This window comes from Anopheles moucheti, chromosome 3 (genome assembly GCF_943734755.1).
Source record: "Anopheles moucheti chromosome 3, idAnoMoucSN_F20_07, whole genome shotgun sequence".
Classification (NCBI taxonomy): Eukaryota; Metazoa; Arthropoda; class Insecta; order Diptera; family Culicidae; genus Anopheles; species Anopheles moucheti.
This window is the reverse complement of record NC_069141.1, coordinates 92,510,011-92,522,473: the sequence shown is the minus strand read 5'-3', so window position 1 is coordinate 92,522,473 and position 12,463 is coordinate 92,510,011. Positions and strand designations below refer to the sequence as shown.

Below are 12,463 nucleotides of genomic sequence, written 5' to 3'. Positions count from 1 at the left end.
CTTTCAGTGGGCACCCAAAACGTTGATGATACAATTAGAAAGAATACAGTACCGTTGTCTTAGACTCGTACTAGGGAGCATGAAATCCACTCACAACATGTCCCTAGAAGTGATGACTGGAGTGATGCCGCTGAAACTTCGTTTTGAGCTGCTCTCGCTTCGTTTTCTGGTCCGATCCTCAGTATCAAATCCCTTGATTATAGAGAATTTCAAAGCACTAATAGAGGCAGGATGATGTATATAATGATTTTGTCTCCCTACAAGTACACCCTAGCGCTTCACAAGCAATAAACCGTGCTGCCCTTCCTGAGGCCTACAGTTCTTTTGTATGTACAGACTCCTCGTTGCGAGAGGAAATCAAGACCATACCTAATGATCTTCGCCCGGGAAGGTCGTCCCGGGCATTTTTAGGAGAAAGTATGGCCATTTAGACCCTTCAAAACAGTTCTACACTGATGGATCGTCTTCTGGGGAGGGTACGGGCTTCGGTGTTTTTGGCATAACAACGGAGGTCGCGTTCAAGTTGAGGCAACCATGCAGTGTATACACTGCTGAGTTGGCCGCAATATTTTACGCGCTACTTATCATAGCTGCGAGCCCTTCTGGTCAGTACTTCGTTTTCACTGATAGTTTAAGCGCAATTGAAGCGCTAAAAACAGAGAAGGCTGTTAAGAGCCATGACTATTTTATCCACAAAATTATGGAAGTATTTGGCTCATTGTTTGAGAAAGCTTTTAGAGTTTCGTTAATTTGGGTTCCTTCTCATTGTGGAATTCCCGGCAATGAAAAGGCCGACTCACTGGCCAAAAAAGGCGCAACCGAAGGCGCATTTTACGATAGACCAATCTCAACCCATGAGTACTCTCGTTCCCCACAGCAACTTTGTCTGTCTCGCTGGCAGAGCATGTGGGAAGCGGATGAACTCGGGAGATTCCTTTTCTCGATCTCTCCGCAAGTGTCCCTGCGGCCCTGGTTTGGTGGGCTCTCTGTGGATCGTGCGTTTATCCTAATGATGTCTCGGCTTATGTCGAACCATTTTGCACTGGATGCACATCTACAGCGCATAAACCTGTCGGACACGAAAGTATGTGGCTGCGGGGTTGGATTCCACGCTGTGGATCACCTTCGGTGGCACTGCGTGGAATTTGAACCCGCCAGACCTGACTTGCTGAGGGCAATCCGAGGGATCGGACTGCAACCGGGTGCTCCGATCCGCGACGTACTGGCTAACAAGGACTTGAGGTATATGATGATTATATACCGCTTCTGCCGAGAGAATGGTTTAATCCTTTGATTCCCTTCCTTAAGTTCCTTTCCATCCTACCAAATGTTCCATTAAATGTTAAATGTTGTCCTACGTTATATTCGTATTGTGCCACATAGATTTCGACACCAACGCGACCCCACTGGGACACGGCAGCATCTCCGAACATCCACGGAGGCAGAAAAATATAGCTACAACTAGCACGGTTGTATCGCTCCTTGTTGTAACTGTTGTAAATGTTACACTAATATTACGTGCCTGTTCTTTGTCTACACCTACAACAATAGACCGGCAACAACATCAATAGCCCAGCATCACATCCACCACCACCACCACCACCAACCACCATACAACAAATACCACCACCAGCATCAGCATCACCACCGCCACCATCATCGCCATCACCACAAAGCTTCAACCGCCACCCATGAAAAAGACCACATCACCATCCGCCATCTGCATTCCATAGTTTTAAGTTAGTTTTTAAAACAACCGAGCAAGCCCGGGATAAGGCTCATAACTGGGAGGAAATGCCCAAAGTCATGGAATTTAGACAAAATATGTCGATCGTACGGCCCTTGGCCGTCATAATGGAAAAATAAAATAAAATATGTGTGTGTAGAAATATTCAAAAATGCCATCCCGAACACAAGACTAATAAAAGAAAAGAAATAATGAAATGCAAATTTAAAGAACGATTTAACGATTGAAGCAAAGAAGGATTATTTATAAAGTAAATATTGTTATTTGCAAATACATGTTACATGCATTTTTGAAACATGTTAAAAATATGTGATTTTTTGTTTCATTTCTTTTTACTTTTTTAGCATACGGGAAATATGACCAAAACAGATTCAGATCTGCAAGAAAAATGCTTTATTTTGCAATTTGAAGAGCAGCTGTCTTACATCTTCATTTAGAAATCAATCTATATTCGATTCCTAGGTATTTTATACCTTGTTAATTTTTTTATATCACGTTGTTTATAGGCTGTCGGTTTACGTGACAGTTTATATGTTCGTAGTAAATTCTATTGGTAAAGTTGGCTTGAACATTCAAGATACATAGACAGATGCATCTGTGTTAAAGATACAAAACGATAAATTCATACATAAGGCACCGGTCTGTACGTTTCTTAAATGAAATAATGTGAACGAACGCTACGGAGCAGCTCGAAGATCTACTATAATTTCTCAAACATTTCGCCCACCAAACCATCTCGAAAATTTTACTCGATTGCCAATTCACTCATTGAAGCTCATTTTTCATCATTCATTTTCGGTAAATTGGGCCTTTACCAAAACTGGTCCAAGTCCTAGCGAGCTCATCGCTTGGGGAAACTTAATTATAAATTTGCATTTCCGTGAGTTGCTCCTTCTTTGTTGACCCTGCTTACACACCCACCCCACTGACACACTAAACAACACATTCGATGGCACACGGATCAAGGGTAGTGACAATAAGGACGGCGCAAAACGAGTTCTTTTTTCCGCGAAAGGGCCTACGAATGGGGATGAATGTTTTTACCTGCGAGTAACATTTGCACAATCGTCGCACAGATGAAAGCTCCACGGGTCAGACTACACCGAATAATAAGAGTAATTTGTTTCGGTCGGAGCATGTAAATTGGCATTTCAAAATGTTGTTTCTTCGTTGCTTTAGGTTGTTTTTAGGGCTCTGACCTGGGTAAATTATTTCATTGGAGGTAATGAATGGAGTAATTAAAGCGTAACGAAATGTATTCCATTAAGATGAACAAGGTATGTCTTGTGCGTTGTTAGTTTAATATACGTGAGATATGGGATATTAGCTTTCACTGGTAAACTCCTTAGCTGTGCAGACAATGAAAATATGTGATGGCAAGTACAAAACTGTAGCAAATGGTAAGTTCTGTTGGTTTCCTTAGTTTCATATGTTCAAAAAACATAATGAACTTGCTGAAAAGCGATTTTGCAAACGATAAAATGTTTTTGAAACAAATAACGAATGTAAAAGTCGGGATTCGGACAAAAACCTTTTTTTTATCACCAGTCTACAAATCAGTCAACCTTTCTGATTTTCTTCTTCTTCTGATCTGATCTGAGAAGAAATTTTCTTGGCATTTCTGCAGCATTATTTGTCTTCAACCTTTTTTTCATCAAGTTACATGCTCAAACAAATGACTAAGATCGTCTAAAAACGTGTCGGTTGTGCAGGGCCTGTTTCACTCATACCGCAGGCACAAAGGCAGCATGCAGCCGATTCAGGTATCGCGCCCTGATAAGCGTCGCAGGCACTGAAAGAAGAAAATCACAGGCTGACACCGACACATGAAGCGCTATACCGTTTGCTGCATATCCGCGTGAAGGACAAAAACACCCGCCTGCGCCAGGCGCACTTCACAGCAAAGGAGATAAGTTTCTTGTACAAAATTATTTTTTTCGAACACCTAAACAATGCGCCTGCCGAGGCAAACACGGAATGCCTGCTTCGTTGACAACAAAATAACTAACACATATGTATTTGACACTTCCAAATCTGCGTATTGAAAGGATTCCTTCATATTAACAACTGTAAATTCATCCCGTTCGCGATACCAAAGTCGAGCTATTTTCAACGACTTCGGTTAAATTTTAACGACTGTTAATTTTGAATGTTTCTTTCGCGATGCCGGCTACGATCTGTTCTGTCATTGGGCCTAATTCAAATCGGACCGTTGATTTTTACCAACACTTATTTAGTTGAAATTGTTGAGTAAAAGTAGTTAAGTTAAATAAACTAAAGGTTTTCTAAATAAACTAAAGGCTATCGTACAGTGACATTTTAACGTCTTTTCGGTACGGGTAGAAAACAATGTGTTATTCTGTACAAAATGACCTGCAAACAAATGTACAAATTTGTCAACGTTCAAAATGATAGATAGGTCACTGATCGAAATTACAATATGGCAAATAAATTTGCATATTTAGCATTTTGTGATTTCCTTTTTGTATGTCACCACTGCGTAAGTTTAGTTAGCAGGGCCGCTGGTGGTGCCACCATCAATTTGGTTTTAGCCTCGGATTCGGATTCCTCGAATGTTTGCCTCGGAATAACCTTACAAGATGATAATCTTCTGGTTCTTCAGGATCATTCGGGCCGGGTATTTGCATTTACCGGAAACATGAAGTGAGCGTGTGTGTGTGTGTGTGTGTGTGTGTGTGCACCTGGCATGGATTGATACGAACATACGAATAATCAAAAACAAAAAACAGTAAAGTCTGCACACGCCACACTGACAATCACTGACAATAAATCACGTACAAAACACACTGCCTGATGGCCACTGGCGTCATTTCGAAACGCGCACAGCGACTGATTCCTTCCGCACGATCAAGACGTTGATCCTCCTTCCACATTGAAAGCAATTCTATTCTAATTGTCTGCAGGGCTTCTGCCACCGCATCCCACGCATCGACGGTTCAAAGGTTGATATCCCACCGACGAGGTGCAGTATTAAGCGATCAAGGACTGGAAAAGGGCTTGATCTGGATAATGTTGCAACAAGGAACTTGTACGTATAATCGACAGTCGAATAGAGCATTACCGTTTATGTCAATTTCATGGCAAGAAGCGTGTGTGCACTTACACATGTGTCATGTTAATAGTTTGTGATGTATTCTTCTCCGAGGTAGAACACAGGTCGGAGGTCCTTTGTTTGTCGGTAGGTAGGTCGGTCCTTTGCTTTTTTCACCGAAAACCTCACTTGTCTCGGATGTAAATTTATTCAAACCATTCATGTATTATGTGTATGTATCATGTATATTAATTTTATAGAACATATATTCATTCCATGCCGGTCTTCGACATGCCAGGCAAAATCTCTGTAGCATGTACTGACTATTCGGCCATGTGATCTAAATAAGTCGATACGGCCTGGCAGTCCCAACGAAATAAAAAAAAATCATAAAAGTTACAAGCATTATTCAACTATTCTAAAAGCATGGTTTATTTTCCTTCGACAGGAAGAAGGAAAAAATCTGTAAGGTACACTGTGTCGTGAGTTTGTTTCGCTACTGCGATCATGGTGATTTTCGAAAATAGGTTTAAAATTGAAAAAAAAAACATAGAAAAGGAAATGCTTTTGGTAACATTTTACGGATCTTAATCTATCTTGACACCAAAGCCCAAGCAATCCTCTGGGAGAAGAACACGACAGAATTTGGTTCACCGAAAGGGTTTCGAGATCCTTCAGGCGACATATGGAAATTCCTCTCCACGGCCAGCCTCCATTCCCGTTCTCGCTTCATTCAGAATTTACTCTTATGATTAAATATTTGCGCCATTAAAGGAGTGCGCGTGATAAAAATAAGATAAAAATGACACGACGGGATCTCGTAGGCACCGCGTATGTATGTATACTTGTGTGGTTCTTGCGATCTTTTGTTTGTCCCGGTGGTAGAATTTTGTTCTCCTTGATTAGTTCTATCATTGCGCTAGCAAGCGAGCAGAAATAGCACAAAAATCCGAGACAAAAAATCAAAGGTCTTTATAAATATTTGCACTACACTACTGTTGAACGAGTTGGTTTCAAGGAACAGAACTTAATTGAAGCACTGATTTGTGGAAAACCACAGAAGGTGTAAAACACAGTGTAATTGATAGCAATTTCACGGAACCGATCGAACGTGCTAATGACTCGAGGGAGTGCTCAGGTAGTGATTTAATAATGGTGAATCAAAAATGTTCTTCATTTTTCGTACAGTAGCATCTTACATTGCAATCGCCAGTTAAATAATATTATAAGCGCAATGAAGTTGCCTGCACTGCAAACCATCTGTTACTTACGCTGCATACGAAAAAAACAATCAAAGTCCAATAAATGTTAAACATAGTTTTGCTGAACTAACCGGTGCTCATTTGCTTACACTTTTACAGTATTTCTTGTGAACTATAATTTTGGAAATGAAGATAGGGAAGGTGTGCCTTTGTGATAACTGCAGCAGTATTTACGAGCTCCTCTGAAACAGGAAACCGAAGAAAGAATCCCATTTACGTCCGGGTGATTTGACCTGGTGTTCAAAGAATGATTTATTTTCGGTTTATGTTTTTCACGTTCTACTGCATCGTAGAGAAATTCGACGAGCGTTAAAAAATTGCAATTTGCGAGTGTCGGCACTTTGCCCTGAGATTGTTTAGAAGTTATAAGTATATTTTTTTAAAGAATACATAGAATACTGACGAGAAGATCGATTACTTTCGATAAACGGTAAACGATAAACGGAGAAACGGTCTTTAAAATACAGCTTCACTGTACATCAGTCTCCGGGTAAGCTTTTATTTATCTGGTTGAAACACAAAAGGCACTCATAACTGTATGATGTTCTACTCGACTGTAAATCAAGGATAATAAGTTCGGCCAGGCCGGTAGACATGTTTTTTACGGTTCTATTTATAGTCTTTGCACTGTGAATGCTCGTTCTCTCATGTGTGGAGCCAACGATCGTTATGGAAAAGAAACTGGATATCATCTAACAAACGAAATATGTCCGCTTCGTAACGAATAAATTTCATTTGAAATAAATTACTCCAGATTAAAACAATCGTTACTAGGGAGCGCCAGGGATTGGGTAGTGTCCTAGTTTTCACACATGATTAGTACATGTGGTGCATCTCCCACTTTGGGCACCTCCTAAGAATGTTACCTGAATTTCGTATTTTTCGGAATGCTTGTGTTTGACTCCACAAAACAGGAAATCGAATATTTTGAGAAGAGAGTTTGTGCTATAGTAACCTTGGTATTTTATCGTATGAATCCCATGATGTCAAGCAGTTGTAGGATGAGTAGCGACTGGTTGCAGCCATAATAAATTCCCCCGGACAGTGAAACGAAGATGAGCTGCTCCGTGCTTGGGGCATCGGAAACGCTTGGTTTAACACACACTACCACAATACATACTACCGCTATCTTACATTACTGTGTTATTTATTTGCGGTTTATATTTAGGGTGTTGTAGATTAAAATTACCACTCAATTAGAACGCATTCAACCATGTACTTCACTATATTGCACTCTTTTGCACTTTATCTTCGAGTTTCTGTAGTTCCAAAGGGGTAGATTGGCGCTGTGCTGTTACTACCATAAATAAACGTTACGGCAGGGAGCGTATGGAAATCCATCAGAACTTTTCTTCTACCCACAGTGCCACTAACGCCAAAGAACTTGGGTCGTTATGGTAAAACAATTCTAACATCACACGATCTGACAGCTAACTTATTTTTCGGGATCTGTACGAACCGAATACAACGGAACTTTCGACAGTGGAGAGGAAATCTCATGCAAATCGCTGGTTTTTGCACTGTTTCAGTGCAGTGTTCTACACTAAAATATTCCAAACGTCTTTCTTGACGTCACATAAGGGTTAACTCGGTGGAGTGCAGATCATGAATCCCGCCTGTAACCAGCAACACGTTCCTACACCCGCCAACGTCATTACTGATAGTGATTTGATACATAATCAATATTTGTGGAAAGTCCGGTATCGGGACACACAGTTTTGATGGAGAGATTGGGTCATTATTTTAAGAAGTGTGTTGTCATCTAATGCTAGTGCGTTACATGTGTGTCAGACTTGCACCATTGGTTAATCGTTAAGGCAGCGTTGCAAGTTCATGTTTTCCTTAAATGAGGAAAGCTTTGCGTGTGAAAATGAGTAAAATATTGGCTAGACACCGATAAGTCCATTCAGCCACGTTCACATTACATGATAAGATGTTTTTTGTGGTACGAAACAATGCGTTTCAGAACTTGGATATTACTATTGCTTCAATGTTACATTAAGACCACAGACAGCTTTTTGTTTTGTTTAGCATCGAACATTCCTTACTTAATGCATGCAAATTTGCACATGAAGAGTATATTTTTAATTTCATTTAACTTTTTATAGAGAGGCTCGTTGCACTGCTTCATGATATACGACCGTTACGAAACATATCCTGTTCCTTTTTTTAAATATATCTCACTTGGTCAAACTTAAGACCGAAACCAATTTCCGTTTTCAGTGAATGCTAATTGCCTATTTGCGTTCCACAATCCATACCGGACGCCGTTTGTAGTTGGTACTTCCACATAACACACTCACATACACAAACACATATTGCTACGCATGCACGCACACAGCTGCAGTAAGCATTTCTTTATGTGTCAGTTAATATGGTGCGAGATGAACTACGGTCGCTTGTGCTCGCGGTAACGGTCGTTTTGCAACTGAAGAATATACGCTCGCTTGCTACGTGGACGAAACAATTTTCCTCGGTCCTTCGGTCCTGATACTCAGTCGGAGCAGATGGAAGTATGGGCGATACAGTACAATGTCGTTGATGTTCGTGAGCGATGCACGATGACAACTATTTCAAAGCTTTTTTGGTTGCTGTGCTTGCTAAACTGTTCTACGCGTATTAGTGCAGATGCGAAAAAGGGCTTATTGTTGTGCTTTACTCGCATGTCTCGCAGTGAGTGACGCCTGAGTTCCCTTTCCGAATAGAGCTTTTCCAACCGACGAGGTTCGGCATACGCGAAGAAAAACGCGCCTGCGTTCCTTGAAATTCTGATTGTGACAATTTGTTCACATTTCAAAAGGACATGTTGAAATAAATGAGAGTCGTTCGTAGAAGGGGCAATGTAGGCACTCAATTAGTATAAAAAAAAGCTTTCATCACCCGAAGCACGAGCTTTCGGAATTAGTTTCTCCTCAGGTGAGTCTATGATAAGGTACAACGTTCGACTACATTCTAGTTGAAATAGATAAAAAAAAAAGTATGGAAAACATGGAAAATGCACAAATTTCCAAATTCATTGATTGTTCTCTCACACAAACCACACAAAGGTATTTTAAAAGAATTCTGATTCTCTAGTCCTAGATGATTTTGCCGTAATGCAACTGTCATTAGGCAGTGCGGGAACCACTTAAAAAATACGCACTGATACAGTGTTTTCCGAATGGATGAATTTTGGGGCAAACAAAGTATTAGTTAATCGGATTTCGCTACCTTACGCCTACCTAATTTTGCTAACTTTAAACGAATTGAAGATTTTATGTGACTTATCCTCAAAAGCTCAAAAAGTGTATTGAAAGAATGACTGTCGTATAATAACTTAAATTTGCAGTTTATTACGGTCTATTATGAATAAAATATCTATTGTAAATACATTGCCTGCAGCAACAATTAAAAAAAACCGTGAACACTGTGTGTGAGCAACAGATTACGTTTCAATTGAAAATTATGTAAAGTTTTGTGCCTCTTTAGTATCCGTAACGAAAATCCTGTTTCGATAGCTACAGCGTCATGTTTGTCGACATAACCTTGCATATGTTTTTTCGTATCATTATTTCCTGGCCCTGTCCTCGACCTTGGCGTATCCTTTGGTAAATGAGTCGATAAACAAGGTAAGTTCTATTTCGAATCTGTTTTTTAAGTATGTGTTATAATTTATGAGAGGGGGAGGGGGGGGGGGGGTGGTTGTTATAAAACAAAGGGTCTAAAATAACTGACCACTTGAATACAAACCCGTGTTTGTTCAGGAAACGGTTAGTAAGTTATATGAATTTCATTTTGTGTTGGTAGCCGTCTCTCGGTTTTATCACGTATCCAATTCACTATGCTGCCTTCGCCCCTTCTCTCGGGTTTGTCGAAAACTAAAAACAACGCAAAGTTCGTAAATATTTGATTCGAATTTCCGTCGCACGAGACATATTGCCTAAGTCTTGTGAATATCCTTCAAAGCCGTGGGGGTTCTGTGGTTAAAACAGAATACTACGATATCACTACTGCCATAAAACCACACACGGGCTCTCGTCTGTTTGTGTGATGTGGTTTTTGAAAGCGAAGGTAAACGTTTCACTGATAATTACTTTGTTTCATTTGATGATTTAAATTTAACTCATTTGTTAGGCAGAGGTTCAAGGTAGGAAATTTCTCAGTCATTAGCTCTGAATGGAAATGAAAGGAATACACGCAAATGGCAATATCCTATGAGAGTAGTACGTTTTCTTCAGAGTAAATCATAGTCATTTCGGATTTTAGTATTTAAAGGAGCATCTGTACCACAGATTCCATTTTGGTTTAATGGTGATATAAGACGCGAACAGGGCATAGAAAGAACATTAAAACGTGCGACTCATCTTTCACTTTATTCCATAACTAAGCGCATAATAGAGTAATATAATTGATCTTAAAGCTCTTATAGAATTACCATCAACAAATCTTCATGGCCCTGCAAACCTGTCGTATGTTATGTGGTTGGTCAATGAGTTTATTTCTCTAGAGTATCTAACAAAATATTCCATTGGTAATCTAATTGCATTGGTGGCAAATAGGACGACAAATTAGAATTATGCACAAATCACTGGGTACCATACTTCATGTCGATGCGTATGCACATATGTATAGCAAATTCAAACAAAAATGATTGGAAAAGTAATTACGATGCTTGACGGGACGTCTCCAAAACAAGCATTACCTGCTGTTTGTTTTTATGAAACTATCCTATGAAGTGTTCGAGATTATTCATAGTTACCGGCTTACCGGTCAAAGTTGAAACTATTCAAAGTCATGTGAACTAATTGAGATGTTTAATACTATTGTATTTGGGTTCATACTTTAAAATAATGATTATAGCGAGACCGTCGTTTCATACAAAATTAACACATAACAATTTATTGCAAACAAAATTCACATTATCACAGGAACGAAACAGAACACGTCTGCTTGCTAGGGAGGCCACGTTTTAAGAGAGCTTAAAAATAGAGGCGCGCGCAGTTGATGCTTCAACCAATTCTAATACAAACTACCATAAACTTGTCGTATATTTATTGATCGTTATTGATGGGTAGGTATTTGAGAACGTGCCCTTTCATTGAAATATTGGAATATTTCATTGATGAGTTTTACAAACAATTGTGCTTCAACTCAATAGCAAAACGTAAATAAAGTATAACAAGATTATTGTAAATTTATAAAATTGACTAAACAAAGGAATAGTGCAAACAAATATAAAATATCTGTTTCTGTTGAAGATGGTCCGAACGGAAGTTAATACAACGAAAGGCAAAGTTTTTAATGAGGAAATTTCATTTTTATAAGTTGAGCAAGCGTCGATAGTCGAGCGATCGCGTGGCCGTTTTTACGACACGCGGCTATGTGAGTTGGGTCTGTGAGCAACTCCTGAAAGATAAAATGTGAGTGAAAGATTCGTAGCTACCTGGTGCGATTAAAAGCGATTTTGTGGAAGAAAAAAGTGAACTGGGTGGATAGACTTTAATTACAGCGGTGAAATTTATGACGATAAAAAAGCTCTGAACAATGGACGTACGTTTGTTTTTCATTTAGGAGTGTGTACGTTTGTTTTCAATTTGTGCGGAAATCGTTGCGCTCAACATAAACGTTCTCGCAAACATTGACAGCTTTTTACCACCTCTCACCCTTCATTAGTTGTTTATATGCAACTGTTTCACAGGTGGCGGGGGTGGGGGGTGGGGGGGGGTGTAGCTGGTGGTTTGATTTTGCGATAAATACCTGGGGATCTGCAGTGCAATCTCGTCGAGACTGTCGGACGGGCTCATGGGTGTCTTCTCGAAGAGCCGAGACGGTCCAAGCGTCAGGTGGCTGAGGCCGGAATTACAGGACACACCCCGGAAGACTTTGGCACCGCGCCTTTGCCGCTGGCGCTGCTGCTGTTGCTGTTGTTGTTGTTTTTTCCGCTTCTTGTTCGCCTCCTCGCGCTGGAGATTGTGCAACCGGAAGAAGAATAGCGACATGCTGCTCTTTTGTGTGCCGGAACCACCAACCGAAATTAGCCGAATTGTTGCGTCCGAAAATGAATCAGCAGAATGGGTGTGTGTGTGTTTGTGTGTGTATGTGAGTGTGTGAGTGTGTGTGTGGTATGGTACGGAATTGATAGTATTGTATTTAAGTGGTTCCATATAGTGCAACCATACAACACGCCATTGTCACGAGCAGCACACATAACAAAGAGATGGTGAATCAAACGGAAAATGATCAAAATGGTTAGGAAAGTAAAATGGAACACAAATAGGAATACAATACAAGCCACGAGGTTGTAATATACGCCAACGATAGTGTTGTTGTTAATAAGGACAGTTTAAACCAGCGAGCAAGCGAAGAAAACGGACACCCATTGACAAGCCGCATGTTCACAGCAAACAGCGAAACGTGCACTAA

At 40.2% G+C, this 12,463-nt stretch overlaps 1 protein-coding gene across 3 annotated transcripts in view; it reads right to left on the bottom strand.

Moving 5' to 3' along the window:
* LOC128305349 (potassium channel subfamily T member 2) overlaps positions 1-12,039 on the bottom strand; it is a 55,408-nt gene extending 43,369 nt beyond the window's left edge. For all 3 annotated transcript variants that reach the window (XM_053042739.1, XM_053042740.1, XM_053042738.1), the window contains exon 1: positions 11,798-12,039. In XM_053042739.1, the coding sequence (XP_052898699.1) occupies positions 11,798-12,039 (242 nt within the window). The remainder of the gene's footprint in view (positions 1-11,797) is intronic.
* Between the last annotated feature and the right edge of the window lie 424 nt (positions 12,040-12,463).